Source organism: Trematosphaeria pertusa (assembly GCF_010094035.1).
Source record: "Trematosphaeria pertusa strain CBS 122368 unplaced genomic scaffold BU26scaffold_12, whole genome shotgun sequence".
Lineage (NCBI taxonomy): Eukaryota > Fungi > Ascomycota > Dothideomycetes > Pleosporales > Trematosphaeriaceae > Trematosphaeria > Trematosphaeria pertusa.
Window position 1 is genome coordinate 152,100 of NW_022987223.1, and position 22,883 is coordinate 174,982.

Sequence of the window (22,883 nt, forward strand, 5' to 3'; positions counted from 1 at the left end):
TCGGCAAGCCCTTGGAAATTCCGCCCAACAAGCGCAAGCGGTAGAGGAGCATATCACAATAGGTTTCCGAGATCAGATGGCTTCGGGCAGGCAAACGCATAGGCTCTATGAAACTGACGGCCATTGCCCGGTTGATTTACTGGACAACGCCCTCATTGTACTTTGGAGTCGGCTGCACACCCTGATATTGCTCCTATCTGTGGAAAAATGGCAGTCATCCCTCTACTTGTACCTATATAAAAGCATTGTTCAGATGCAGCGACCGCTCCAGCTGAGGCTAGGACCCTACATCCACGTAATTCACTTACCCCAACATTGTGGACCCAAAATACTCTTCCCTCCAACACCGTTCAGTAACATCCAACCCATCGTATTCACCACCACTTCGCTCATTCACGATGTCTCCCACTCTGCCCTGTATACAAAAGCTTCCCAAGTCCGCTCCTTGGGTAGAACAACATCTACACAACCACACTCGTTACACGATTCAAAATGTCGGATCTACTCTACGGTCGCTTCCCGACCCCAGCTGCTGTTGCCGAGAATGTCGAGCAGTCATCGGAGCATAACATGCCCCCTCGACTGGTGCAAGAGCTTGACGATTATGAGCAGCTAGCGAGTGATCCGGTAACCCCGCTGCTGGGTGGAGGTGTAGGCCCTCGCCATGTCGTCGACGAAGTCCCGCAAGATGTTATGGAGAGCATCATGCAGGAGCTCATCGCCGAAGGTCACCTCGAGCCCGAAAACAACCAGCCAACGGAAGTTCATACCCAACCGCCGACTGCCTATCCGACCGAACCAGTGCAGCAAGCACCAACATTTTCGGTAGAAGCTGCCGCGCCACAAGACGATGCCCACATTCTTTTCGCCCAGATCCCGGCATACGACTACACCTTCCACGACGCCCTCCCCATAAACTTCACAGCCGTCGAGATCATCGTCTTCCTCCCGAAATGGTTCCACAACCGATGGATCGCGCGCCGCCTCTGCAACAACAAGATGACCAACCCGATCCACCACGAGATTCTCAAAACCCACTGCTTCTTCGACGAGCGCTGGGACGGCGGCGGGGTCAGCCGGGGCGGGATCGCGAACGCGTATCTCGACGCGATGCGCGGGCACGACTGGAGGAACCTGAGCAAGGATGAGCAGAAGGACTTGTGGAATCGGAAGAATCACAGGACGCCTGCGGAGTGGGATAATCGCGATATTTCTATTAACGGCTTCGTGCCGGACCGGATCCGCGAGCGGAGTCGGCATCAGCAGCCGCCGTCGGTGCCGTTTAGGGAGCTGTTGAAGGCGGTGAAGAAGGTGCCGGAGGGGGATGATACGGCGGATTTGACGCGTGCGGTTCAGTGGGCGGTCGTGAACGAGTATGTGGATGAGCATGGTCGGAAGGCTGAGTATCTGTTTCCGGACCATCTTTCGTGGATCCTGAACAATATAGGTCGGACTCAGGTCACGAATCAGCAGCTGGACGGTGCGATCGTGCGTCGCTATGACAGCGTGGTTCGTGCAAAGGCGGACGCTGCGCGAATCGAGGCTCATCGCGCGGCTGAGGCGAGCACCGTTCCCTCTCCTTCTCCAGCTCCACCTCGTCTGCTGGGTTTGCGGCATGGAGTTTTGCCGTCTCAGTATCCCCTGATACCTGACTCACCGGATGAGCAGCACCGGCCTCTGCCACCTCAGTATCCACAGATCCCTGAGGTTCCAGATACGCAGCATACGTCTCAGTCTCCACAACCTGCCTTCGCTCAGGCGATGCAGCCATCTATCGTACAACAAGCGCCTGTTACTTTCTCAAACTTCCAGGCGCCAGGGCAGGTAGACATGTGGTACTCCTCGCCGCTACCCGCCTTCCCCGAGTTGCCCCCGATGCCACTATCCCTGATCCGCAACGAACCAGTTCCCGCGTTGAACGATGTCTCCGACTTGGCTACGGTGATCCGCTTCAGCCAGCGCCCCGAGCAACTGCACAACGACTGGTGTTGGGACATCAACCATCTCGACGCGATCGAACAAATCCTCAAGCAGGAGCAGGCGGAATTCGAGCAGCGCTTTAATCTCCATCCCATTCCGTTGGAGTTCCGCGGTTGGCAGCACCCTATCGACACCAGCGTGGAAGTCGAGCGTCACCCTCCTCTAACGTGGGATGAGATGCGTGAGTACACTCCTCAGCAACTTCTGCGGGAGTGTCGCGAGGCCGATGATTTGGAGGATGGCGGTGAGTTCGCCCGTGCGGCGCGGTTCGCTGGGCAGCCTGATCAGGTGGATACGGATTGGTATGTCGGGAATATACCGCTGATCATGGATCTGGAGTGGGTAGGGAAAGTGATGGGGCATGAGTACGTTCATCGGTAAGGGCAGACGGAATTCGATAGAGGCGTTGTCACCTGTCCATCAGGAGCGGTAGAGCCGGGGTTGTGTTCGGCTCCTGAGATGACTGATACTAGAGCATGGCAGAAACGATGACGAGATAGCATAAGTAACGTAATGCATTCAACATGAATAATGGCATTAAACGAAGAAGACGTGAATAAGCACGGGTATGTAAGTAATAGTGATGAAATAAGAGAAACAAACTGGCAGAGCCGAAGCGACTGGTCACAACATACCGATGAGAAATCCCGCGCCCAACCCCATAGATGCCGCCACGGCTCCCACAGCCCAGACACCAGCCACGATCTCCACTCGTCCTGCACCGCCCAAAGCCGGGGTATTTCCAGCCTCACTCGCTGTCGTACTGCTTCCCGCCATCACAGTCATCGCCGCCTGTGTCACCTGGACCTGAATACCTTTCAAAATCGACGTCGCGGATGGTGCATATGAAGTTGCGGCGAACGAGCACTGGCTCATAGCGCTGCTGAGATCTGCTTCACGTGTCAATTATTCACGGTCGCATGAGAGTCGGGATCGGGATACAGACCTTGTGCCAGTACAAAGTTGCTCAAGAAGCCGACCTCAGTAATCGACCGTTGGCTTGTCTGCCCGTCCTGCTGCCCCATGCAGCTCGCGCATAGGCCCATGACAGCGCCGACATCAAAGGACCTGTTGTTGCAGACGCAGTCCGCTTTGAATTGAGCTTCTGCATCTTGTTCGTCGTTTCGCTTTGCGATCTGCCAGCCGTTGCGGTTGCTGGCGGTGCCCATGCCGCCCATAGCGTCCATGTTGCAAGCGGTGGCGAGCTGGACGACGGGGTCGCAGATGTCTTTGCATGCATCTGGTACAGTGGAGCTGGTTGTGTCTTGCGTGAATGCCGCTGGGAGGGAAGTGAGAGAGAGAAGGACTATTGCGCGGAATGGATGCATCTTTGTTAGGCCGACGGATTACAAATTATAATGTAATGATGGGAAGTCAGCTCGATGAGAAGGGACGATAGATCTGGACGCGACCTGCAGGACATCGCCCGGAATATATGGTTTCCATCCGCACTGCTCGTGGCAAGTCGCTCAAACGTGCCATGCTTTTCGGGGGGCTGCTCCCTCGCCGCTTCGGTTTCGCCATGCACGCTCGCTCCGAAACATCGTAGGCAAGCACTGCCACATCCACACGGTATTGGCCCCGCAAAGGGCGGGAAACACAAAGATAGGTCAAACAAAAAGAGGGTGTGTCGAACGTGTCGAGGATGGTGGGCCAGCGTTTCAGGATTCCGGGGACGTTTGTTTCCGGCGCTATCCTGTTTTGGAAAGGCGCGTGAACGGTGGGGAACCTTGGAAAGCTTGTCCACACCTCAGGCTTCGTCTCACTCATCACTCATCACTCCTCATCACTTTCCACCCCCAAGCCTTCGGCATTCATCAGGAAGATGCTGACAAGAGTAGTGACATCGTACTTATGATTGATACAGCGGTATTAGCCCACCAAGAATCCGTCAGCCAATTCCCGTACCCATTCATCAGCATGCGCCCGGCCGCATCTCCTCCGCGGCAACGTCAAACTCCTAGGCAACAGGCTCCGTATCCGAATCCCTAGTCAATGACTGCTCAATAGTCGGATACGCGTCCAGCCACTCCATTGACACCCACTTCTGCTCCACTCGAATGCGATGAATTCGCTCCATATGCTCCGGACTCTCATTCCAGCCGCCGGTCCTAAACGTCGCGGTCTGTTCTGCAGCCCATCTCAAGTTCTCCGCCCATCCACTGATGTCGCTCGTGAGTGGATGATCGATGCGATGAAGCGGCCGGTAGGGCGGTGAGTCGCGCGGGCCGAGGAAGGCGTATGCGCTGAACGGATCAGTCTCTTCCAGGCATCCTTCCTCTTCAAAGACACAGATGATGCGTGCGTCCGAAGGCTCTTCTGTAAGAGATGGAGGCGCAACCCAGTGCGCGAGACCGTGTATGTAGGTTGGGGCAGCAGAGTCCGATGCAGCGTTGATGCGCTCCTCAATCTCTTCCCTCGCAGCGCGGACTTCCTGGTCGTCTTCTGCGAAATCGGCGTCCTCTTCCAACCGCGCTCTCTTTCTCGGCATTCCTCGCTTGCGCCCAGGCTGCGGCGCTGGCGTCTCGTCTTCCGCGCTGCCCATACTCTTCTTATTCTTCCTACGGCCCACGGTCAGCGCATCCGGCCTCGGCCGCGGCGGCAGAGGCACGACACCTTCCCAGCGCTTGAAGGCAGCACGGTCCACGTGCTCTGGCGTGACCGTCTGCGGTCCACCTAGCAGACCAAGTAGCTTCTCGTAGTCCTTCGGGTACTCCCACCCCTCGACCGGATGCTGCACGCAATATTCGACCATCCTCGTCAGGTCCAATGCATCGTCTCCCCGCGGCATGTTACGAATATCGATAGCCAGGTCCGCAAAAGGTACGTCCCCCGCTTGCATGCCATACTCCCCGATCTCCCACGGCGTCCTGAATCCTCCCACGTCCAGATTGGTCTCATCCCACGTGGCGACCCTCGCAGCGTGCCAGCGGTCATGTATCCCTATTGTCCAGTTCTTGAAGCCCGCCCGTCGCATCGCCGTGTACGTGTACCTGCCGCATGAGTTCGCGTGCCATTGGTGTCTGAGGTCGCGGTTGTTGTTGACTATCGCCCAGAGGACATGACGCGTCGCCCCGTTTGAGATGAAGCGGTAGACGCAGTCGGCGGACTTGAGGCAGTTGGGAAAGAAAGTCAAGAGCTCGACGGCTGTGATGTTCGCGGCCGCGGGGAAGGGGAGGTTCTGGGAGGGGGCATGGGCACCTAAGCCGGCTTTTGTGTCGTCGGCATCGTACTGCGCCATGGTGCTCGGCGGCTTAAAGAGGTTGATGAGATGGATTGATCAAGATGGGTTATCAGAAGAAGTTGGGAGCTGCGGTCGGCGGCCGCGAGAAAGAGATTTGCGTGTTGCGGAGAGGTGAGTCCTTTCACTCCGAGCTGCAGCACCATGGTGATGGCCATCATCAAAACATTGAGTCGGCCTGAATCGGACGCTCGCCAAATGCGTCACAACCCCAACCAACACAACTGCCCGTGGCCTCACCACACCCCCACCATCCACCGCTTCCATTGCACCCCCTTTAACATTTTGTCCGTTGCTAACCCGCATCTGTCATTGAATAGGCGCTAGACCCCTGCTACGTGTTGTTTTGGCCGGTTGCCGCATCGTTGCGACGCCTCACTGCAACGATCAATAGCTGTAAAACAGCCTGCTAGAACCAGGTACGCATTCCTATGTCCTCCTCAGGGGCTCATTCCTCTGACTATGACCCTATTCTATCTGACGCCGGCATAGCTACCTCCAATAGAGTGTACTGACCGTTAGGCAGCACCTACAACATGCCTGCCCGTCAGGTCAACAACGCCTTCGGTGCCGGTAGCCCAAGCTGGAACCTCCCCTTCCCTAATGGCGACCTCACGGCCGCCGAGATCATCGCCTACTGCCCACACTGGCTGAAGAGCGTCGACGTTATCGACCGCTTCGTCACCAACGGCGGCAAGTCGCACGTCATCTCCGTCATGATCAACGAGTTCCGGTACCAGCCCGGAGGTGACACGACCTTCGTCCCCAACTCCGTGTGCATGATGATTCAGTACGCCATGCGGCGGGCGGGCTTCGAGGACTGGACAGTGGGGTCTCATGCAGAGTGGGCCCGCGATAGTGAATGGGACGAGACGCAGCTCGACGTGTCGGACTTTCGTACGCCGCGCATCACGCACCCTAGGGGAAACGGTGGTGGAGCTCTTAACTGCCAGGCTGCTCCAATTAAGTTCCGTGACCTTGCTCAGCACGTCAAGAAGCATCCTTCTGGGGCGGACGCTCTCGATCTCACCCGCTGCGTGCTCTATGCCGTCGAGCACCCAGAAGAGCGTTGGCTGTTTCCGAACCACTTTGCTCAGCTGGTGAAAAAGCTTGGAGGCCCGCAAGTCGCTACTCACTCTCACCTCGACCGGCAAATTTTCGCCCGTCGCTCAGGCGAGTTGATCTTTCCTCCCGCAGACGCGTCTGCTCTTTCCTTACCTTACGCGCGCACTAACTCCTGCAATACCAAACTCACCATGGCTCGCACCCGCCCTAGCGGCCAGGTCAACAATGGAGCCTCGACGCCACAGAAGCGCGCTCTTGCTGTCGCAGACGACAGCGTCGGCAGCCTCGACACCGGCAACAAGCGACGAAGCGGCCGCCTCGCCGGGAAGGTGAGCGCCAACCTGCACGAAGACACCGAGTCCAGCATCCTCGACAAGGACGACGCCGCCTCTGAGCGGTCCTTCGCAGCCAAGAAGCGCAAGCTGAGCGACGACGACGGCAGTGATGCGAAAGCCGACTTCCTGTTCCAGCCCAGCAACGTCACCTCGTCCAGCGAGCCGACCACCGCCAACACCAGCGACAGCCTCCTCACGCCCGCTCCCGTCCGCCCAGGGGCCCGCCGCTCCGCGCTCAAAGCGCGCCAGACGATCCAGAAGCTCGCCGCGCCTCCTATGCCAGCCCCAGTCCCAGCGAAGCGCGCCTCCCCACCCATCGACCCGGCCCTCACGTCCGCCGCGCGCGCCTTCCCCTCGCGTCAGCCCGTCTTCCTCAAGCCCCCGGTCCTCTCCTCCATGCGCCTCGTCGTCGACGAGCGCAGCGTGCTCCTCTACGCCGAGCCCGGCGCCCCGGATCTCTGGGCCAGCGCGCTCTCGTCGACGCGCTTCCGCGGGCCCCGCCGCCACCCGCCGTTTCGCGAGCTGTACCGCCTCACGGACCCGGATCCGCGCGATGCGAGCGACTGGGCGGAGAACATTCGTTGGGCGAAGGAGCAGCACAAGGTGTTTGGCAGCAAGACGTGGACCGAGTATGATTACCATCTCGAGTGCATTACCGAGCATAGGAGGGAGCACCTGTGGGTGAGCGAGGAGGCTATCTGTGCCGGGATGTGAGGTCGGGGGGAGCTCCCGGCTCTACGGCGTTCTGGAAGCTGGTGCCGCGCGCTGAGGGCGCAGGTCAAGATAAAATGCTCGTTTGGCTGAAGCAGCAAAAACATCTTGAGCTACTTGAAGGGAGAGATCTCGGCGGAGCTCGGATAGGATGATTGGGATCTGCGGGTCTTAGCGACTAGACCTTGGCCCTTGGGGATGAATGCTGAGGTGAACGGCTCTGGATTGCCCGATTGAAGAAAAGTTTGTTTGTGTGTTTGTCTTGCGGAACGGGTATGATGGTTTGGTATAGCCGCAGCGCTGCTGCCGAAGCGAAGAGCGCAAAGCATAGCTCACTTCATCACCGTACATACCCAAGAAGCTAGCTAGAATCTTGTAGCAATAGCTAGATCTCTCTGTCTATTAGACCTATGTATGCCTTGCGACGAAAATCCTGCAAGGCCCTCGTCACATGCGTATAAATGAACCCGGGTGTAGCTGACCGTCATCGCGATCGCGAAGTCTTCATATTCAATCAATCGACGTGGTATATAACCCGCAGAAAAAGCACTACCGCGCCTAGAACTATAACGCATTGGTATTCAAACCTGGAAAATCAGAGCACCGTCTAAGTAAATCGTGAAATAGATAAGCCATCGCGAGTCGCAGGGCACTTTCGCGCCCTGCTGAAAGAATGCCGAAAGAATGCTGAAAGAAAAGGCCGAAGCGACGATGCTAAGGCATGTTGATAGATGCAGATGACCCTGCTTCGGGGTATCATAGGAAAGATAAGAAAAAGATGAGCCCATATGCAAAACCCTCACATATATATCGAAATTGAGGTTGGGCGATTCGTCGATGTGCCGCGCGGCTTCCGGCGACGCGCGCTGCAAAACAATCAGCAGGCCGCCAAACTGTGCTGGAGTATTTTCCGCGGTAGGGGATGTGAAGCTTCCGAGGTGATAGGACAGCCTTGACTCTGGCGAATTGGCGGGAGATGGTCGTTGCACCTCGTCGTTGGGAAAGCGATCTCTCTTCGTATCCTACCGAGCCAGGTCAACGCTGATTGTGTTGACTCAAAGACTGGAGATACTGCGCAAGCCAAGGTGCATCACTGAGCCCGAACTCGTGCTGCCAATTCTCCGGAAGCTGCGCGAACAGCACAGCAGCACGAAGCCGAGGATGCACAACGTTGCTATCCACCTGCGTCATCAAGCACACCCCCACGGGGTTGAGATAGTTCTTCAGGATGTCGTGGAGATGGTGCGGGCTGTTCAGCCAGTTTCGTCCGAGCTGCGTCGGCAGCTTTGCAAATCGAACAGCGCAGGCCAGGGCGCTGCTGTCATCGAGTGCAGGGTCTGGGAATTCTCTCAGCGGCCTGTTGTCGTACATTGCAAGCACCCGAGGCAGCTCGAAGTAGTTGTACTGCTTGGCGAGGCCGAGGACGATTCGGAAATGCTCCGGCTTGCTGCGATATCCTTGGTCGAGGCCGGGATTCTGCTGGATGAATCGGATCGCTCGTGCCTCTCTTCGGGTATCTCGTGGATCCACTGCGAGATCGCGGAGGAAGGGTTCTGTCTGCGCATTTGTAAGTGGCGGTGCCGGTGTCCTGCCGGATGCCTGCTGGTGTAGAATGTGCGCCCCTGTTGCTGGTTGGCCAATTGCTGGGACGCGAGGAGTATGCGCCTGAGCATTTCTCTGTATTCCACCGGTGCTTCCCCTGGCAGGGGTTGGCACACCGCTATTCAGATTATGGCCTGAACTTGGGAGGCTTTGCTGTGCGCGAACTGGTGGTGGTCGAGCGTGGGGGCCTGTTACGGGTTGGCCAGGTGCTTGGACGCGAGTACGCGGTTGAGGATTTGCCCGTGCCCCACCGGTGTTTCCCCTGGCAGGGAGTGGCACACCCATATTTAAAGCTGCTCGTGGGGTTGGAGGACACTGTTGCGCGCGACCTTGTTGGGTTTGATCGTGGGGACCCGTTGCGGGTTGGCCAGGTAGTGGAAGACGGGGAGCCTGCGCCTGAGCGTTGGGTGGCATCCTGCGTCCGCTTTCGCCGGAGGAGTTTCGCTTAGTCCGATTTGGAGGCTGGGCTGCTGAGCTCATGGTCTGCGACGGTGGGTTTGCTTGTGCAGCTGGCATCGGCGGCGTCCCAGTATGCACAGGCTGAACAGTAGACGAGAGAGCCGGACTAGCATTCCCACTCGTTACTGGCGCAAGGGGGCTCTGGACACCCTTTACCATCGAAGGGTGGGCTGCGTTAGAAGGGGTGAAGTATCTCCGGCTTCCGTTTACGGTCGCGGATTGAGGCGGCGCAGAAAGACTAGTCCCTTTGGGTTGCGGCGACCTTGCGTTGGTTCGATAATTCACCCAAGAATCACTGCTCATTCTCCTTGAGTCTTGATCCATTGACGTGGTATAGCCCATGACTGGGGGATCGACTGGCTTCGGGGCGATGGGTGAATCAACCCTTTCACCCGGCTCGCATGCTTCGGTAGCGCGTGCTGCAGCTGCGGGGGCAGCGTCGTCTGACAGAACGATAGGATCCGCTGCCGTATTACCCTGCTCTGCCGGCAACATTGGACTCGTGCGGCCGGTATCCTGGCTATGCTCAGCCCGAGTGCTTGACACACCATCAGCAGATGTCACTGCCAACGATTCGCTCGAGCAATTTGCCAAGACAGGCGTGGGGGAAGCTGGAGGGGCCGCCGGTTTGTTGTCCCAGTCGGGCTTGAAATGTTTCAGAAACCAATCGTCAATTTCCTCGTCAGTCAGCGCAGATCTGCGAAGGGAGCCCTTCGGGACCAGGAATGTCCGCGGCATCGGCATATCACTTCCGCCGTTCCATGCCAACTTCTGTTCGTAGATCTCCGATTTGGTATAGCGACGGCCCACGGAGTCAACCAGAGTCAAATTACAATCGACTACCTGCCACTTATGGTAGTCGTTGTTAGGATCGAATACCTCGCCGAATATGTAGAGCACAGGTAGCTCAGGAGCATCGGTCGAGGGCTGCGGCTGCTGCTGAGAGGACGCGGCTGCACAGTTCAAGTTATCGGTGCAATACGAAAGGTGATAACTGGGGTTACACATACCAGTGCCCTTGGGCGGCTCTCCTTGACGTTGCTTCTTGTTGTTGGTTGTAGTCGGAGTACCATTCTCGTCCCTCTTGCGCTTCTGCGGGGGGTTCAGGTTTTGGGCGGTCGCGAGTTGCATCTGTCCGATTGAGTGTTCCATCCTTTCTGTTGCAGCTTGCTTTCTGGAGCTGGAGTGGAGTCAACTGTGGGTGCAGAGAGAGGTTTCTGCGTAGACGTGATGCTGCTTTATAAAAGAGCCTCTGGCGGGCGCGCCCACTAGCGCGGAAGGGCTTACCTAAATTCCACGGGTAGGGCTGCGCGAGGAGCCCTTCTTTGAGCCGGTCACGTGAGCGCCAAGACGTGCGGCGCATAGCGTCGATGCAGCAACGCCGACGTAGAGTGACTATAAACACCTCAGAACGCCATCGTGTGCTAGCGCGTGGCAAGCGGTGGCAAACAAACCCTCCGGGCGTATGTGAATGCTAGCAAACGTGACAGGCGGAGGTGACGAAAATCCGCCAACCGCGCATCGTGAAGCACGACCATGGAGAGGGAGAATGCAGCTATCGCTTGTCGCTTCTCTGGTATCGAAACTGGGATGTACACCTTGGCTTCTCTGGATATGCAGATGGCGGGGCGTTGGCTCCGGAACTGGGAGGACGCTGGATGAAGGCAAGGAGGGGCGGTACTCTCGCACCTGTCGCGGTAGGTGTCATCCATGCCTCCTGACTAGAGTCAGGAATCCGGAATCCCAAGATCGATAATGAGTTTCACGGCTAAGCTAGAGTAGCTGTGCTGGGAGGAGGATGGTACGTTCCATGGCGGGTTTCCGAAAGACGCAGAACTTCCAGATCGAGAGCTGATAACAGAGTGTACCACTAGGTTGTAGATTGTAAACTCTATATTTCTTATAAATAGAGCTAGGCAGAAAGAGGTACTACAGCAATGTCGTGGCTGTAAGGCAGGTCGATTGATTGATTGATTGATTTTCCTCGTTTTGAGTCACCAACCTATTGCTGACTAAGGCAGGCCTTGGACCACTTGTTCTCTTACCTAATTGCCTAACAAGATCTTGGTCTTCGAATCTGAGAAGCGCAACTTTAGGTTTGGAATAGTTCCTGCATCAGAGCTCTCCTTAGCAAGGTTGGCCGTCTCCCTCGAGATCGACTTGATGATTGGTACCACCTGTTCCAGTCAGCGGACCAAATCTAGCATTCACCAACCACACCATGACTGTGCACGCGGAGTCGGAAGTAAGTTTCACGTACCTAGGATGGGTGCCTCTACCATTGATGGGCTGCCCATTGCGAAATTGAGGACTATCACGCTTTAGTGCAGCGGCGAAAGTTGAGGAGACGGGAGACGGTAATAAGACCGATGACGAGACCGTGAAGCTTCATTGCGCAGGAACGAAAAAGAATGGCAGTTGAGAGGGCGAACCCAGTCCTGCAATTTTGGAAGACGCCTCTTTTATACCCTACCAGAAGGACACAGGACCCGGATCACCGAATGATCGACCTCGCAGCGCGTCGTGCGTTTGCACACCCCGCAGAGTGCTTACCTAGCAATCACCCGTGCCCGATGTCCCGATGTCGCTCGGAGATTTGATTATTACGAATGCACATTCAACCTGCTTTTCGACCTCCAACTTTGCGGAAAGTCTGAATTCAAGGTTGTGATAGTCGCCGCACTTCATCGGCGAGGACTAGGTTCGTCATCACCGCCAAGGATTTCGTGATCCTCAATATGCTTGGCAAACTGGTGTTGTAGGTGCCGATCGCGACTATAATGGGCATTTCAGGGCTAAGCTAAGCTAAGCTTGTCGTGATCTGCGGTTGCTTTTAAGCTTAAAGACTTGTGCGGGACGAGAGAAGGACGTGCTTTTTCTGTGTTGGGGAGATGTCACCATTTTGGCACTCGATTCTCCAACGTCGGGGTAAACGAGCTGCACGTGGGCTTAGATTGTTAGTCCTGCTATGGGAAGAGATTACCGAAGTCCCCTGGCAGTATGCTCTGCAGCTGCAACATCCCCTGAATCCTACGATGCGAACACATGATGACGGGAGCATTTGGAAACCGATATTGAGGGTCGTCTGTTGATATAGGAAGGTCATTTAGATGTATGACAGAGCTTCCATGTACTGAGGATTGCTGCTCCTGCTGAGTAGAAAGAGGGACCATACGATAGAGGCGTATTGAAACGACACAGGCGACACGTCGAAGAGTGGCTTCTCGGATCCATCTCTTACTCGCGAAGAACGCCATGGCCACACAACCGTCCTCGCTCGGAAACACCCTGTCCCGACATCATCATATCTCTCCGGAGGGTCCGTAGCTCCCGTGCAACAGTCAACGTTACCGCCCCCAAGACCTACACCCATGTTACCAACCCCATAACGGCAATTCGCAGTCAATGCTGCGTCCCGTCTTGGTGCCCCCTGCCCCTTCCCATATCCCTTTCAGCTCTAGCCTCCATGCAAACACCTGCACTCCGACGATCTCTATGCCCTTCGCAGTCCCTGATGCTCTTTAATTTCGTGCCGGGCTGTTGGCGTGCCTTGGAATAGTGTGCTTTCTGGCCCTAGGTCGGCGATGTTCACCGGGAAGCTCATGTCCCTGACGATCCGTTCGGCGCTATGGAGAAATTTCAATATTCGTCGTCAACACCAGGCTTAATCGCAACATCGACGCCAGTGAAGCTAGAAATGAGGATTTTCAGTAATTGGGCGACGAAGACGCGATGGTTTCGGAGGGAGGGTGAAGGGGTGAAAGCGCGTGAGGCCGAAGAGTGTCTATAAGTAGGGGGAGGTGGGACAAGGTAAGAAGAGCAACCAGCGCAGAACCTGCGCAAAAGCTCTCGGATCTTCTCCTGTCTCTCTTCTATTGGTCAATATGCTCTCGAAAGCGCTCTTGTCAGCGGTGCTGGTCACATCGGCCAGTGCTCTCTCACTTCCTCCTCTGATTCCCTCCATCCCTGGTGTCACTGAGCCTCTTTCGAGCAACGCTCCTCCTCTGCCTATCTTGCAGGTTCCCACTCCTCCGCTTGAGAGTCCTCCATTTGTCGGCAATCAGCAGATCAAGCCGAAGAAGATTGGGTACTTCTGGACCGCTGCTGGAGACAACCAACACAAGGACTTCCTGGCCACGTACTCGCTTGACGATGATACTTTCGGTACCCTTCTCTGGGTTACCGATGTCCCGTCGAGTGGGAACAGTCCGCATCATCTGGGAACGACCTTGGATGGGAAGACGCTGGTTGGTGGAGGGCTTCTGTCTCTCTTGAAGACTCAGGTATGTTCTCGGTGCAGCACCCCGAACTGGAAATGCAATATACTTACCCTTGCCAGGACACGGCGTACTACTTCGACACCACCAACCCGTACCAGCCGAAGTTCAAAAAAAGTAACCGTGGCGTGCTCTCGTCCATCACGGACGAGATCCGCGCTAAGCCCGATGGGGGCTTCTTCATCACCTACATGGGCTGTAAGCCACACCATTCCCTATCCCGACCCAGGTACAACCTCGCTAACATGTGCCCAGCTGCTGTAGGCTCTTCTCCAGGCCGCCTCGTCGAGACCGACGCAAACTTCAACATCATCCACGAATGGCCCGAAGACGTCTCCTCCACGCTCAATATCCTTGGCGAGCAATTCTCCCCCCACGGCCTCTCAATCGACTGGAACAAGAAAATCATCCTAACCTCCGACTTCGTCGTCCCCGTAACGATCCTCAAGCCCGCTTCAGCCCTCGGCATCCAACGCGCCAACACACTCCGCCTCTGGGAGCTCGATTCGCGCAAGATAATCTCCACAATCACCATCCCCAACGGCCAGGGCATCCAAGACGTCAAGTTCATCCCGGGCAACGCCGAATCCGCCGCGCTCGCGACAGCGGTGGGCCCCGGCCAAGTCTGGATCATCTACCCGTTCCGCAAGAACGCGCAGGGCCAGCAAGGCGTCGCAGAGCTCCTCTTCGACCTCGGCCCCCGGGCGCGCGACAACCTCGCCATCTACAGCGACATTTCCGACGACGGCAAACTCGCCTACTTCACCCTCACACTCGGCAACCACGTCGCCGCGCTCGACATCAGCGATCTCGCGCACGTCAAGCGCCTCGACGACCCGGACGCGGACCAGGGCATCGTCGGCCCGCACTACGTCAAGATCTCGCCCGACAAGAAGAACCTGCTTGTCACGGACTACTTTGTGCAGACGGGCGATATCGGCGTCGTCAACACGCCGGCGGACTTCAAGGCGCAGTGGATTGATATCCTGAGCGATGGGAGCTTGAGCTTCAATCGCAGCATCAACTTCCCGGCCGAGTTTGCGAATCGGGGCGGGGCGAAGCCGCATTCGGCGGTCATCTTTGATTTGTCCGATCCCGCGCATCCGAAGTATTACTGAGCTGGCGGGTTGAGAAGGGAGGCGGATACGGCTTTTCTCGAACGAAAGCTCGGGAAGGAAACAATATACGTATGGAAGTAGGCTTGGTGGTGTTTTCGTCTTCTTGTCTCTTCTTCGGCATGCCTTGGAACACTCGTTTGGTACTACGGTTATCTAATTAGTAATGTTTTTTGCCTGTAAATGAAATGTCTTCCACCGCGATCTGATTGAGGCTACCTTTTTCTGTCCGAATGCAGCAACGATGCACTAAGCGCAGTATCAGTCTGCTCCAAAACAGCCGAACAATCAAACGTCCCTAGGCCGCCCAGTGCATGCAAACGCAGCACCATATAGCCGCTCCCCACCGCAACGCTCACCAAATTCCCGACATTGCAATGACGGCTGTCCTTGGCTGCCATGTCCCACCCCCGCCCGGAACGCCTGGCAGTTCTTCGCATCCGCCGCGCTCTTCTGCAGGGTGCCGGCAATCGTGCCGATCAGGAGGCGCCGCATGGCTCCAGACACGTGGTACAACTGCTAGATCCGAAGTCCCAGGAAGGGCCCGTAGTAGAGAGCGCGGCCTTGGAAGCATTCGATGGCGAGAACGGCCGTGTCGAAGGCGCCGTGGTTGTCGCGGCAGTGCGCGGAGCCCGCGGGGCATAGACGCTTCCAGGGGAAAGAGTGGGGACTCATCGTCTTCGAACGAGAAGGTGGACATGTGCGGACTGCCTGGAAAACAGGAAAACACAGGAAAGGAACGAGCGAAGAAGTGGGGTGCGCCTACTCACGATCCAGCATCCTAGAAAGATAAGAAACCTACACCCAGCCCTCCCAAACCTTCGAGGTGGGCACATGCTACCATTATACCTTGACTGTGTATAACTGCAGGGCAAACCCTTTTCTAGGGTCGGTAATTGTCTGCTATGCGATTGCGATGACAGGTCTAGGCAAACGCAGCCCAAGAATTCCATAAGCGAGCATCACTGTGATTGAGCGGAGAAAGGGCTCTGAGGCGTGGATTGATGTAGCGAGAAAGAGATACGAAGAAGAAGAGAAAGACACGGAATGAAGTCGAGAAAGAGTCAGCGTTTGGCGATGACACGTTGCCTTATTGAGCTAGAGGCGGGATGACGGCCCCACTCTGGTATTACTGTTGAAACGCGAAAGATATCTGTGCGCTCGAAAGAAAGGCTAGGCCGGAGACGCCAGTAGATACCTAGGTAGACAGAAGCTAAGATGTGTTAAACCAACCAGTCAAGGCAGTCGTGTTTCCAAGGTTTAGAGGGCGCATGGTAGCACGAAAGTCCTACTCAAGACGACATGGACCGAAGAACTCATTCTATATTCGGGCATTATAGTGCTGGTCATCTAGCCCAGTCGTGTTTAATGCTCAAAAATATCAGTCAGTAAGTCTTCTTCACACTCAGACCCCACAAGAGTGTTTCGAATGCCGCTGTGTAATAGCGATTCACTGAGATAATGTGTGCATCCTTGAGAATCCTATTCCAAATGCTGTGTACTGGTAGCCTTCTTTTGTTCACAGTTTCTCTACGTGAACCGCTGTGCGAGCGCTCTGTAAGGTTCCCTTTCCGCATTGATGGGAGACGAAGTTCTATTGGGACTTGTGAGTTCGGGCAGGTCGGGGTGAAGAGAGGGCAAAAACGGCTTTTGCAGAGGCGCATGTAGTCAAGAAAGAACACAGGAAGCGTCAGGCAACGGAAGGGAGTAATGACCGGGGCCCAAAAAGAAAAAAAAAGGTCACCGTGGGAATTTAGGTCGCGGACAGCGGAGGCGAGCCCATATGCCTGCCCTGCTTTTTATAACAGAGAACGATCGGGACTGCTCGCCAAACTTTTACAACAGCCACTCCTCAGCTTTCCGCCAGCTTCGTCAACCCTTCTCCTTCCACGCGCAACCCCACCCACTCCTTCTTCCGCTTCGCGCCGAGGCTTTCATAAAACTCCAAACTCGGCGTATTCCAGTCCAGACAACTCCACTCCAGCCTTTTCCCACCCACCCGCACAACCTCCCGCGCACACGCCTTGATCAGCGCCTTGCCGTACCCCCTTTTCCTGTATGCCGGCTTCACGAACAGATCTTCGAGGTATATGCCTGGCACGCCCGTCCATGTGCTGAAGTTGTAGAAGTAGAGCGCCATGCCGCAGATTTCGCCTTCGGGGGCGGTTAGGAGGAGGGTGCGCGCGTAGCCTGGAGTGAACTGGTCCGGCGCGGAGGAGTCGTGGAAGGCGAGGGTTTTAGAGAGGATGTCGGGGGTTGCGTGGACGGAGGAGGTGGAGTTCTCGTAGGCGGCGAGCTCATGGATGAGGCCGAAGATTGCGGAGACATCTTGGGGAGGGTTAGTGGTGGGGGAGGCGCGAATGGTTCTTTACGTACCTTCGCGGGTTGCGTGGCGAATAGTAGCGTCGCTGGCAGTCATTGTGACGGCGTGCGATCGATCTTTGCAATTGACAGGCTTGGGGACGAGGCAGAGCTTTTATGGTGGTCGAACGCGCCCTTTCGTGTCGGAGTGGCAGAATGGTGGAGTACATATCGGCATTCGGACTAGTCACCGCCGGCCCGAGCCGCCGCCGATTGGCTGCGCTGGTGCCGGAAAGCCTCTGCCTCTTTCCGAACTGGATGGTCCGGGGACAAGAAGTCGGCATAGAAGGGAAACCGCCCATATTGCTGGCGCGCTTTCTCTTCGTTTTGGGCTTTGGGTAGTGGCTCTGCTGGTGCTTTGACCACATTCCCCTCCTCGTCCACTCCGGCAAAGAGAGTGGCGTCCACAGGAGTGGAGTAGAGGCGAGGACTCAACCCATGAAGCGGACTACCCCACACAGCTACCCACTTGTTGCGCTCATCGTTCCATTCTAGCTTGCAACAGTAGGTGTGGATCTTTGCGTACAGTCGCTGCATGAAGCGCGGATTGAGGGTGTGAGGTCGGTCGACGCCTGCTGGCCGGTCGGCCTTGCTCGGCTTGTCCAGCGCAAGAGCGTCATGGACTAAAGTCTTGAATTGGTCCTCCTCCTGTCTGGGCTCGGGGTCAAGCGGGACGGCTCGCGTACGCGTCTTAACGAAGCTTATCCACTTCTTTCCGGAAATCATGGCCTGAATGGAATCCCACTCCTCGTCAGGCAGCGGTGGAAGCAGCCTGGTCATCGTCTCGGCGTACCATCTCCTCACGTTGTTTCGCGCTCTCTTGACAGGCATCGGACGCTGCCAGACATTGTAGATGGGCGTCACAAGGTTAGGTCGCTTCAAACCCCTACCAAGGGCAACGCCATTTTGACACTGCGACTTTACTACTGCCTTCAACCTGGAGTAGCGGTCCGAGATGTCGATGACGTACTCCGTGTTAGATTTCTGCTTTGGGGCGTCGAAGAAGGACAGGAAGCGCTCGTTGCTATAGTAGAGCTTCTGCAGCGGAGCGAGTTCTTCGTCGGCAGCGCCCTCTTCAGTCGTGTCCTTGGCCACAGCATCCGGTCTCAGAAGGTGCTCCAACAGCGCGTATTTCCTCCTTCCCATGCGACCATATGTGAACAGCAAGATCTTCTCAAGACATGGTGCCTCTGCTAGATTCGCGCGTCGAAGGTAGTTTAAGCCCTTCTGCGCCTTCCTTTGCATCGCCCGCGTGCGCTCGTTGATTATGGATATGTGCCGTCGCCTGAAGCCCCGATGCCGGAGCTTGTCAACGGCCTGCGCGTGTATCGAAGCGGTGGCATTGTGGGTCGGCTGGTAGGCGCGGAAGCGGTTCACGATGTAGCGGCGGAAGTACTGGCGGGCGTGCGCGTCAGACAGGTACGAGGCCTCGCGGAGGAGCGCGCGCAGCAGGTGGATCGACCTGAGATTCGATGCCGTCTGCTGCAATTGCGGCGGCATAAGGGGGTCGATAAAGGGAGAAACAGACGAGTGGTGTTGCATTTGCCGGCCTGAAACGGGCCCCGCGGTGATTGGCTGCCGTCACGGGTCCGCGCTAGCCCAACGCGCACGCACGCTGAACACGCGCCTCGACTTCTCCGCTCTCTCGAGGCCCATATTCGCGACCTCCCCGCGCAGCTCCACCCGCGACAGAGGCGTCACCCCATCGCGCACTGCCGCAGTCTTCAGCCTCCAGCGCGCCGTTCGCATCTCCTGCTGCCCCCATTGCTGCGCCTGCGACCCCGCGACTCCCTGATGAGCACACCCGCGCCCGCTTGATCAGCACCCAACGCCCGCCTGCCGCAGAATGCAAGTCGCGCGCTCGTCGCTCGCTGCTTCGTTCCCCTCGGGCTCGTCCTCGCAGCCTGCCATGTACGCCGGCTCGCCTCCCGGCATGATGGCTGCTCCCAGCTTCACCCGCTCCTTCTCCGACGTGAATGGCTACCAGCAACACGCCATGGAGAAGCCACAGATATACACCGTATGCACAGACATGCACTCCTCTGCGCGCACACACTAACATGCCAGGCCGTCTACTCCGGCGTGTCCGTGTACGAAATGGAGGTCAACCGAGTCGCCGTCATGCGCCGACGCTCCGACGGCTGGCTCAACGCGACCCAGATCCTCAAGGTTGCCGGCGTCGACAAGGGCAAGCGCACAAAGGTCCTAGAGAAAGAAATCTTGACGGGCGAGCACGAGAAGGTCCAGGGCGGCTACGGCAAGTACCAGGGCACCTGGATCAACTACCGCCGAGGGAGAGAGTTTTGCCGGCAGTACGGCGTTGAGGACATCCTCCGGCCACTCCTAGATTACGATATCAGCGCAGACGGCAACGCTGGGCAGGGTATTGAGACGCCGACCAAGGAGCAGGCTATGGCAGCCAACAGGAAACGCTTCTACACGCAGAGCATGGATGGTCGCAGCACATCCCAGAACGTCGGTGGCACCTTCTTCTCCAATATCTCGTCCACCGCAACGAGCGCTCTTGCGGCCATGAACAAGGTTGCCAGACTGAACTCGCCCGCGCCCCGTCCCGGAAGCTCCTCGCAAGGCCGCAGATCTATGGGTCGCCCATCGCAGGGACCGATTGGGAGCCAAGAGTCCTTCCGCGCAAGCAGCCAGCAGAGCGTGCCGAGTCTAGCCTCGGAACGCAGCTTCGGCGCCAACGGCCATGCCGATTCTGCATATGCTACCGGCATGGATGACCCGCAGGAACCACCGAGGAAGCGCATGCGCGCGTCGCAAGAAGAGTCTTTCTCGCAGCCGAACGGGTCCGATGTGGTGATGCGGGATCACGGTTCGCCGACCGAGCCAAACGAGTCCTTCTACCAGACTGGCCATCATCTGACGACGACAGACGGCGAGGTTCCCACGGCGCTGCCTCCCCTGCCCCATCCCAGCGACAAGGTATCAGAAGAGAAGCGGGCCATGTTGACCGACCTCTTCGCAGACCAGTCGCGGACTGATTTCACGAACCATCCCGCAATACTCCACCTATCAGGCTCAGACTTGGACATGCCCATCGATAACAGTTCGAACACTGCGCTGCACTGGGCGGCGACGCTGGCTCGCGTATCACTCATGCGGCTGCTAGTCTCAAAAGGGGCGAACATGTTCCGAGGCAATGCCGCTGGCCAAACCCCTCTGATGAGCGCTGTCTCCGTAAACAACAGCTTGGACCATAGTTGCTTCCCGGAAACACTGGAGATCCTGGCTCCGCTGATCGAGCTCCGGGATGCGCAAGGACGGACCATCCTTCACCACATCGCAGTGACGTGTGCCATCAAAGGTCGTGCGGCGTCGAGCAAATACTATCTGGAGGCGCTTCTTGAATACCTCGTGCGGAGCAACATCGGGAACAGCCAGTCGAGCTCGTACGAAGGAAACGGCAACTACCCGAAGCCAATCGGCCTGATGCGTTTCATGCAAGAGATGGTTAACGCTCGGGATAAGGCTGGGAACACCGCGTTGAACCTGGCAGCGAGGATAGGTAACCGAAACATAATATCGCAGCTAATGGAGGTCCAAGCGGATCCTTCGATACCGAATCACAAGGGCACACGTCCGATCGACTTCGGCGTCGGTAGCGATGCGGACGCCGACGCATCTGCTGCGGTCAGCAGCCCGAGCAAGGGTAAGGCACCGCTGAGCAAGGTGGAGGAGACAAGCCGGGAGATCCAGCCTCGTAGGTCATTCCGTATCTTGCTTCGCTATCTCTACTAATCAACATAGCAGTCATGAGCGGCATATTGCAAAGCGCAAGCATGCAGTTCACACAAGAAGCGCGCCTCAAGCAAGACAACATCGACCGCACCAACGAAGCAATAGCCCAGCTCTCGGCTTTGCAGAAAACAGAGCAACAGCGTCTGGAGACCCTGCGCGCTCGCATTCGCGCGCGGCAGGATCGCTCAAAACGAATATCCAACCTGAAGCGATGGTTAGATCTCCAGCGCCAGAACCTCGCCGTAAACACCAACACCAACCTCCGCGAAAAGCGCACAGTTGGCTACGCTGATATGGAAGGCGCGAATGTTGTCCTCTCGGGCGATGAGCTGCCCCCTGAACTCCGTGCAGCTGGCGACCATCTCATTCGCAAAGCATCAGACGGCGCGTCATACCTCTCTACTCCGCTGCCCTTCGACACTACCCTCCTCGCGCAAAAATACGCCCCGCTTCTTGCTCAGCTACCTTCTATCTCAACACTCCGGCACCGTCTTGAGGTGTATACGCAGAATAACAAGGACCTGGCCGGCCGGAGTAGGATACTCAAGGAAAAGGACGGTCAGCTTGAGGTCATGTACAGGAAGGTAGTCAGTCTGTGCACGAAAGTCGATGAAGCGAGAGTGGACAGTGTGCTGGAGGGATTGGTGCAGGCGCTGGATAGCGACCCGCTTGACGGCGTGGAGGTCGGTCGCGTAAGGGAGTTCTTGAGGAAGGTGGAAGGTGTTGAAGGATGAGCTGTGACGTGTCCGCCTACGTCGCAAGTTCCAGCATGACGAAGGTATGTCTGTATCATTTCTCTTATGTGCTTTTATCGCGAGCTGCCACCCGCGATGTCCCTCACGACCTCTATTTGGATACGATGGGATTCCTTTGTGATTGTTATAGCGTCGGCGTATGAAGCGCGGGCGGCTCTTCGGAGCGATTAGCGCATGGAGCATGGAGGTTGAGCAGTCATGGTGTGCATGTTCCCTTCGTGTGCATATGAAACGAGAGATATCTTTTTCTTTCTAATGACATGCCGTTTCGTTCGGTGCAGCTCATCCGCTTGCCGGGGCATAGTATTGTCTGATGTGCTGTGCTTCAACGCCGAAACTGCTAGATGATGTGTATCATCATCACCATTCCGCATCAATGATTATCACTCCCTTCCTTCGTTTCTTCCGGGTCGTTCATCGGTCCTTTGGAGCCCGCGAAGGACACGCCCATGGATTGGCGCCGGCCCCGATTTTCGTTTTGGCTGTCTTCCTCCGCTCCCCGCCAGCCATGCCGTGTTCGTTGAGGAATTTTTGGCCCAGGGAGTGGGGCTAGACGACATTGCTTCCAGGACTCAAAATTTTCAGGTCAGGAGGAAGTCTGAGGCGTGGGCGTGCGAAGAGCAGGAAGGAGGGAGAGGCGCTTTTATATACTTGTCCGCCCAGCAGTGGGAGTAGCGGGAGCGCGCTGTTTGGATAGATGGGTGCGCACGCTTCGATGTGAAGACTAAGGCGCGTGGCGATGTGCAATCAACGCTTCCAAACCAACACGCCCGTCTGCGCATCCTCAGCGGGAATGCATGATGTGGAGTAGCGCGAGCTTGCGGACACATGGACTTCTTATCTTTCAGGGTTTTAGTCTCAGCGATTGGGTCTGCCTGCCCATCCTCCTCAGCGGGGGTGCATGATGTGAAGTAGTGCGAGCTTGCGAACACATGGCGGCTTCTTCGCGAGTTTTAGTTCGGCCCGTGCGTGGGTCTGCCGAACATTGGGAGATGAATGAGGCGATTATGGTCGGCCCCGAGGAGACCGGAGAGCATATGCACCGTTCTTGCACATTTTCGTTGAGGAAGTGTGGAAGATGCGTGCAGAGAGACAGACGGAGAAGGAGAAGGGGTTTATATACCCGCCCCGCCCCATCCCGGAGTCGGCGAAGAATAGCAGAGCAGGAAGAGTGAGCAGAAATAGTCGACGCTCGGCAGGATCCTTCAGCCAGGACGACG

General features: G+C 56.8%; 9 protein-coding genes across 9 annotated transcripts; 5 read left to right on the top strand and 4 right to left on the bottom strand.

The window, feature by feature from the left end:
- Positions 1 to 492: 492 nt before the first annotated feature.
- On the top strand, positions 493 to 2,361 carry BU26DRAFT_508002 (uncharacterized protein; the record flags this gene model as incomplete). The annotated part of the gene is made up of 1 exon (XM_033827045.1): positions 493 to 2,361. One exon carries the CDS (start codon positions 493 to 495, stop codon positions 2,359 to 2,361), a length of 1,869 nt encoding a protein of 622 aa, XP_033680323.1.
- Positions 2,362 to 2,519: 158 nt separating this feature from the next.
- BU26DRAFT_521802 (uncharacterized protein) lies at positions 2,520 to 3,616 on the bottom strand. Its single transcript, XM_033829629.1, has 2 exons — positions 2,927 to 3,616; positions 2,520 to 2,870 (listed from the first exon to the last, which is right to left on the bottom strand). Exons 1-2 carry the CDS (start codon positions 3,306 to 3,308, stop codon positions 2,605 to 2,607), a joined length of 648 nt encoding a protein of 215 aa, XP_033680324.1. The 5' UTR covers positions 3,309 to 3,616; the 3' UTR covers positions 2,520 to 2,604.
- Positions 3,617 to 3,759: 143 nt separating this feature from the next.
- Positions 3,760 to 5,101, bottom strand: BU26DRAFT_521803 (uncharacterized protein). The gene is made up of 3 exons (XM_033829630.1): positions 5,037 to 5,101; positions 4,871 to 4,963; positions 3,760 to 4,803 (listed from the first exon to the last, which is right to left on the bottom strand). The coding sequence occupies exon 3, from the start codon at positions 4,769 to 4,771 to the stop codon at positions 3,941 to 3,943; it is 831 nt and encodes a 276-aa protein (XP_033680325.1). The 5' UTR covers positions 4,772 to 4,803; positions 4,871 to 4,963; positions 5,037 to 5,101; the 3' UTR covers positions 3,760 to 3,940.
- Positions 5,102 to 5,556: 455 nt separating this feature from the next.
- BU26DRAFT_66931 (uncharacterized protein) lies at positions 5,557 to 7,390 on the top strand. The gene is made up of 2 exons (XM_033836183.1): positions 5,557 to 5,640; positions 5,714 to 7,390. Exon 2 carries the CDS (start codon positions 5,758 to 5,760, stop codon positions 7,333 to 7,335), a length of 1,578 nt encoding a protein of 525 aa, XP_033680326.1. The 5' UTR covers positions 5,557 to 5,640; positions 5,714 to 5,757; the 3' UTR covers positions 7,336 to 7,390.
- Positions 7,391 to 13,277: 5,887 nt separating this feature from the next.
- BU26DRAFT_432802 (uncharacterized protein) lies at positions 13,278 to 14,788 on the top strand (the record flags this gene model as incomplete). Its single annotated transcript, XM_033823993.1, has 3 exons — positions 13,278 to 13,676; positions 13,733 to 13,868; positions 13,926 to 14,788. 3 exons carry the CDS (start codon positions 13,278 to 13,280, stop codon positions 14,786 to 14,788), a joined length of 1,398 nt encoding a protein of 465 aa, XP_033680327.1.
- A 156-nt stretch (positions 14,789 to 14,944) lies between these two features.
- BU26DRAFT_66985 (uncharacterized protein) lies at positions 14,945 to 15,817 on the top strand. Its single transcript, XM_033836184.1, has one exon. It carries the CDS (start codon positions 15,100 to 15,102, stop codon positions 15,568 to 15,570), a length of 471 nt encoding a protein of 156 aa, XP_033680328.1. The 5' UTR covers positions 14,945 to 15,099; the 3' UTR covers positions 15,571 to 15,817.
- An 820-nt stretch (positions 15,818 to 16,637) lies between these two features.
- On the bottom strand, positions 16,638 to 17,204 carry BU26DRAFT_433398 (acetyltransferase; the record flags this gene model as incomplete). Its single annotated transcript, XM_033824030.1, has 2 exons — positions 16,638 to 17,113; positions 17,162 to 17,204. The coding sequence occupies 2 exons, from the start codon at positions 17,202 to 17,204 to the stop codon at positions 16,638 to 16,640; spliced, it is 519 nt and encodes a 172-aa protein (XP_033680329.1).
- Positions 17,205 to 17,329: 125 nt separating this feature from the next.
- Positions 17,330 to 18,646, bottom strand: BU26DRAFT_567923 (uncharacterized protein; the record flags this gene model as incomplete). The annotated part of the gene is made up of 1 exon (XM_033833714.1): positions 17,330 to 18,646. One exon carries the CDS (start codon positions 18,644 to 18,646, stop codon positions 17,330 to 17,332), a length of 1,317 nt encoding a protein of 438 aa, XP_033680330.1.
- A 144-nt stretch (positions 18,647 to 18,790) lies between these two features.
- BU26DRAFT_462130 (apses transcription factor-like protein) lies at positions 18,791 to 21,962 on the top strand. Its single transcript, XM_033825081.1, has 3 exons — positions 18,791 to 19,166; positions 19,214 to 20,870; positions 20,918 to 21,962. Exons 1-3 carry the CDS (start codon positions 18,993 to 18,995, stop codon positions 21,640 to 21,642), a joined length of 2,556 nt encoding a protein of 851 aa, XP_033680331.1. The 5' UTR covers positions 18,791 to 18,992; the 3' UTR covers positions 21,643 to 21,962.
- Positions 21,963 to 22,883: the final 921 nt, after the last annotated feature.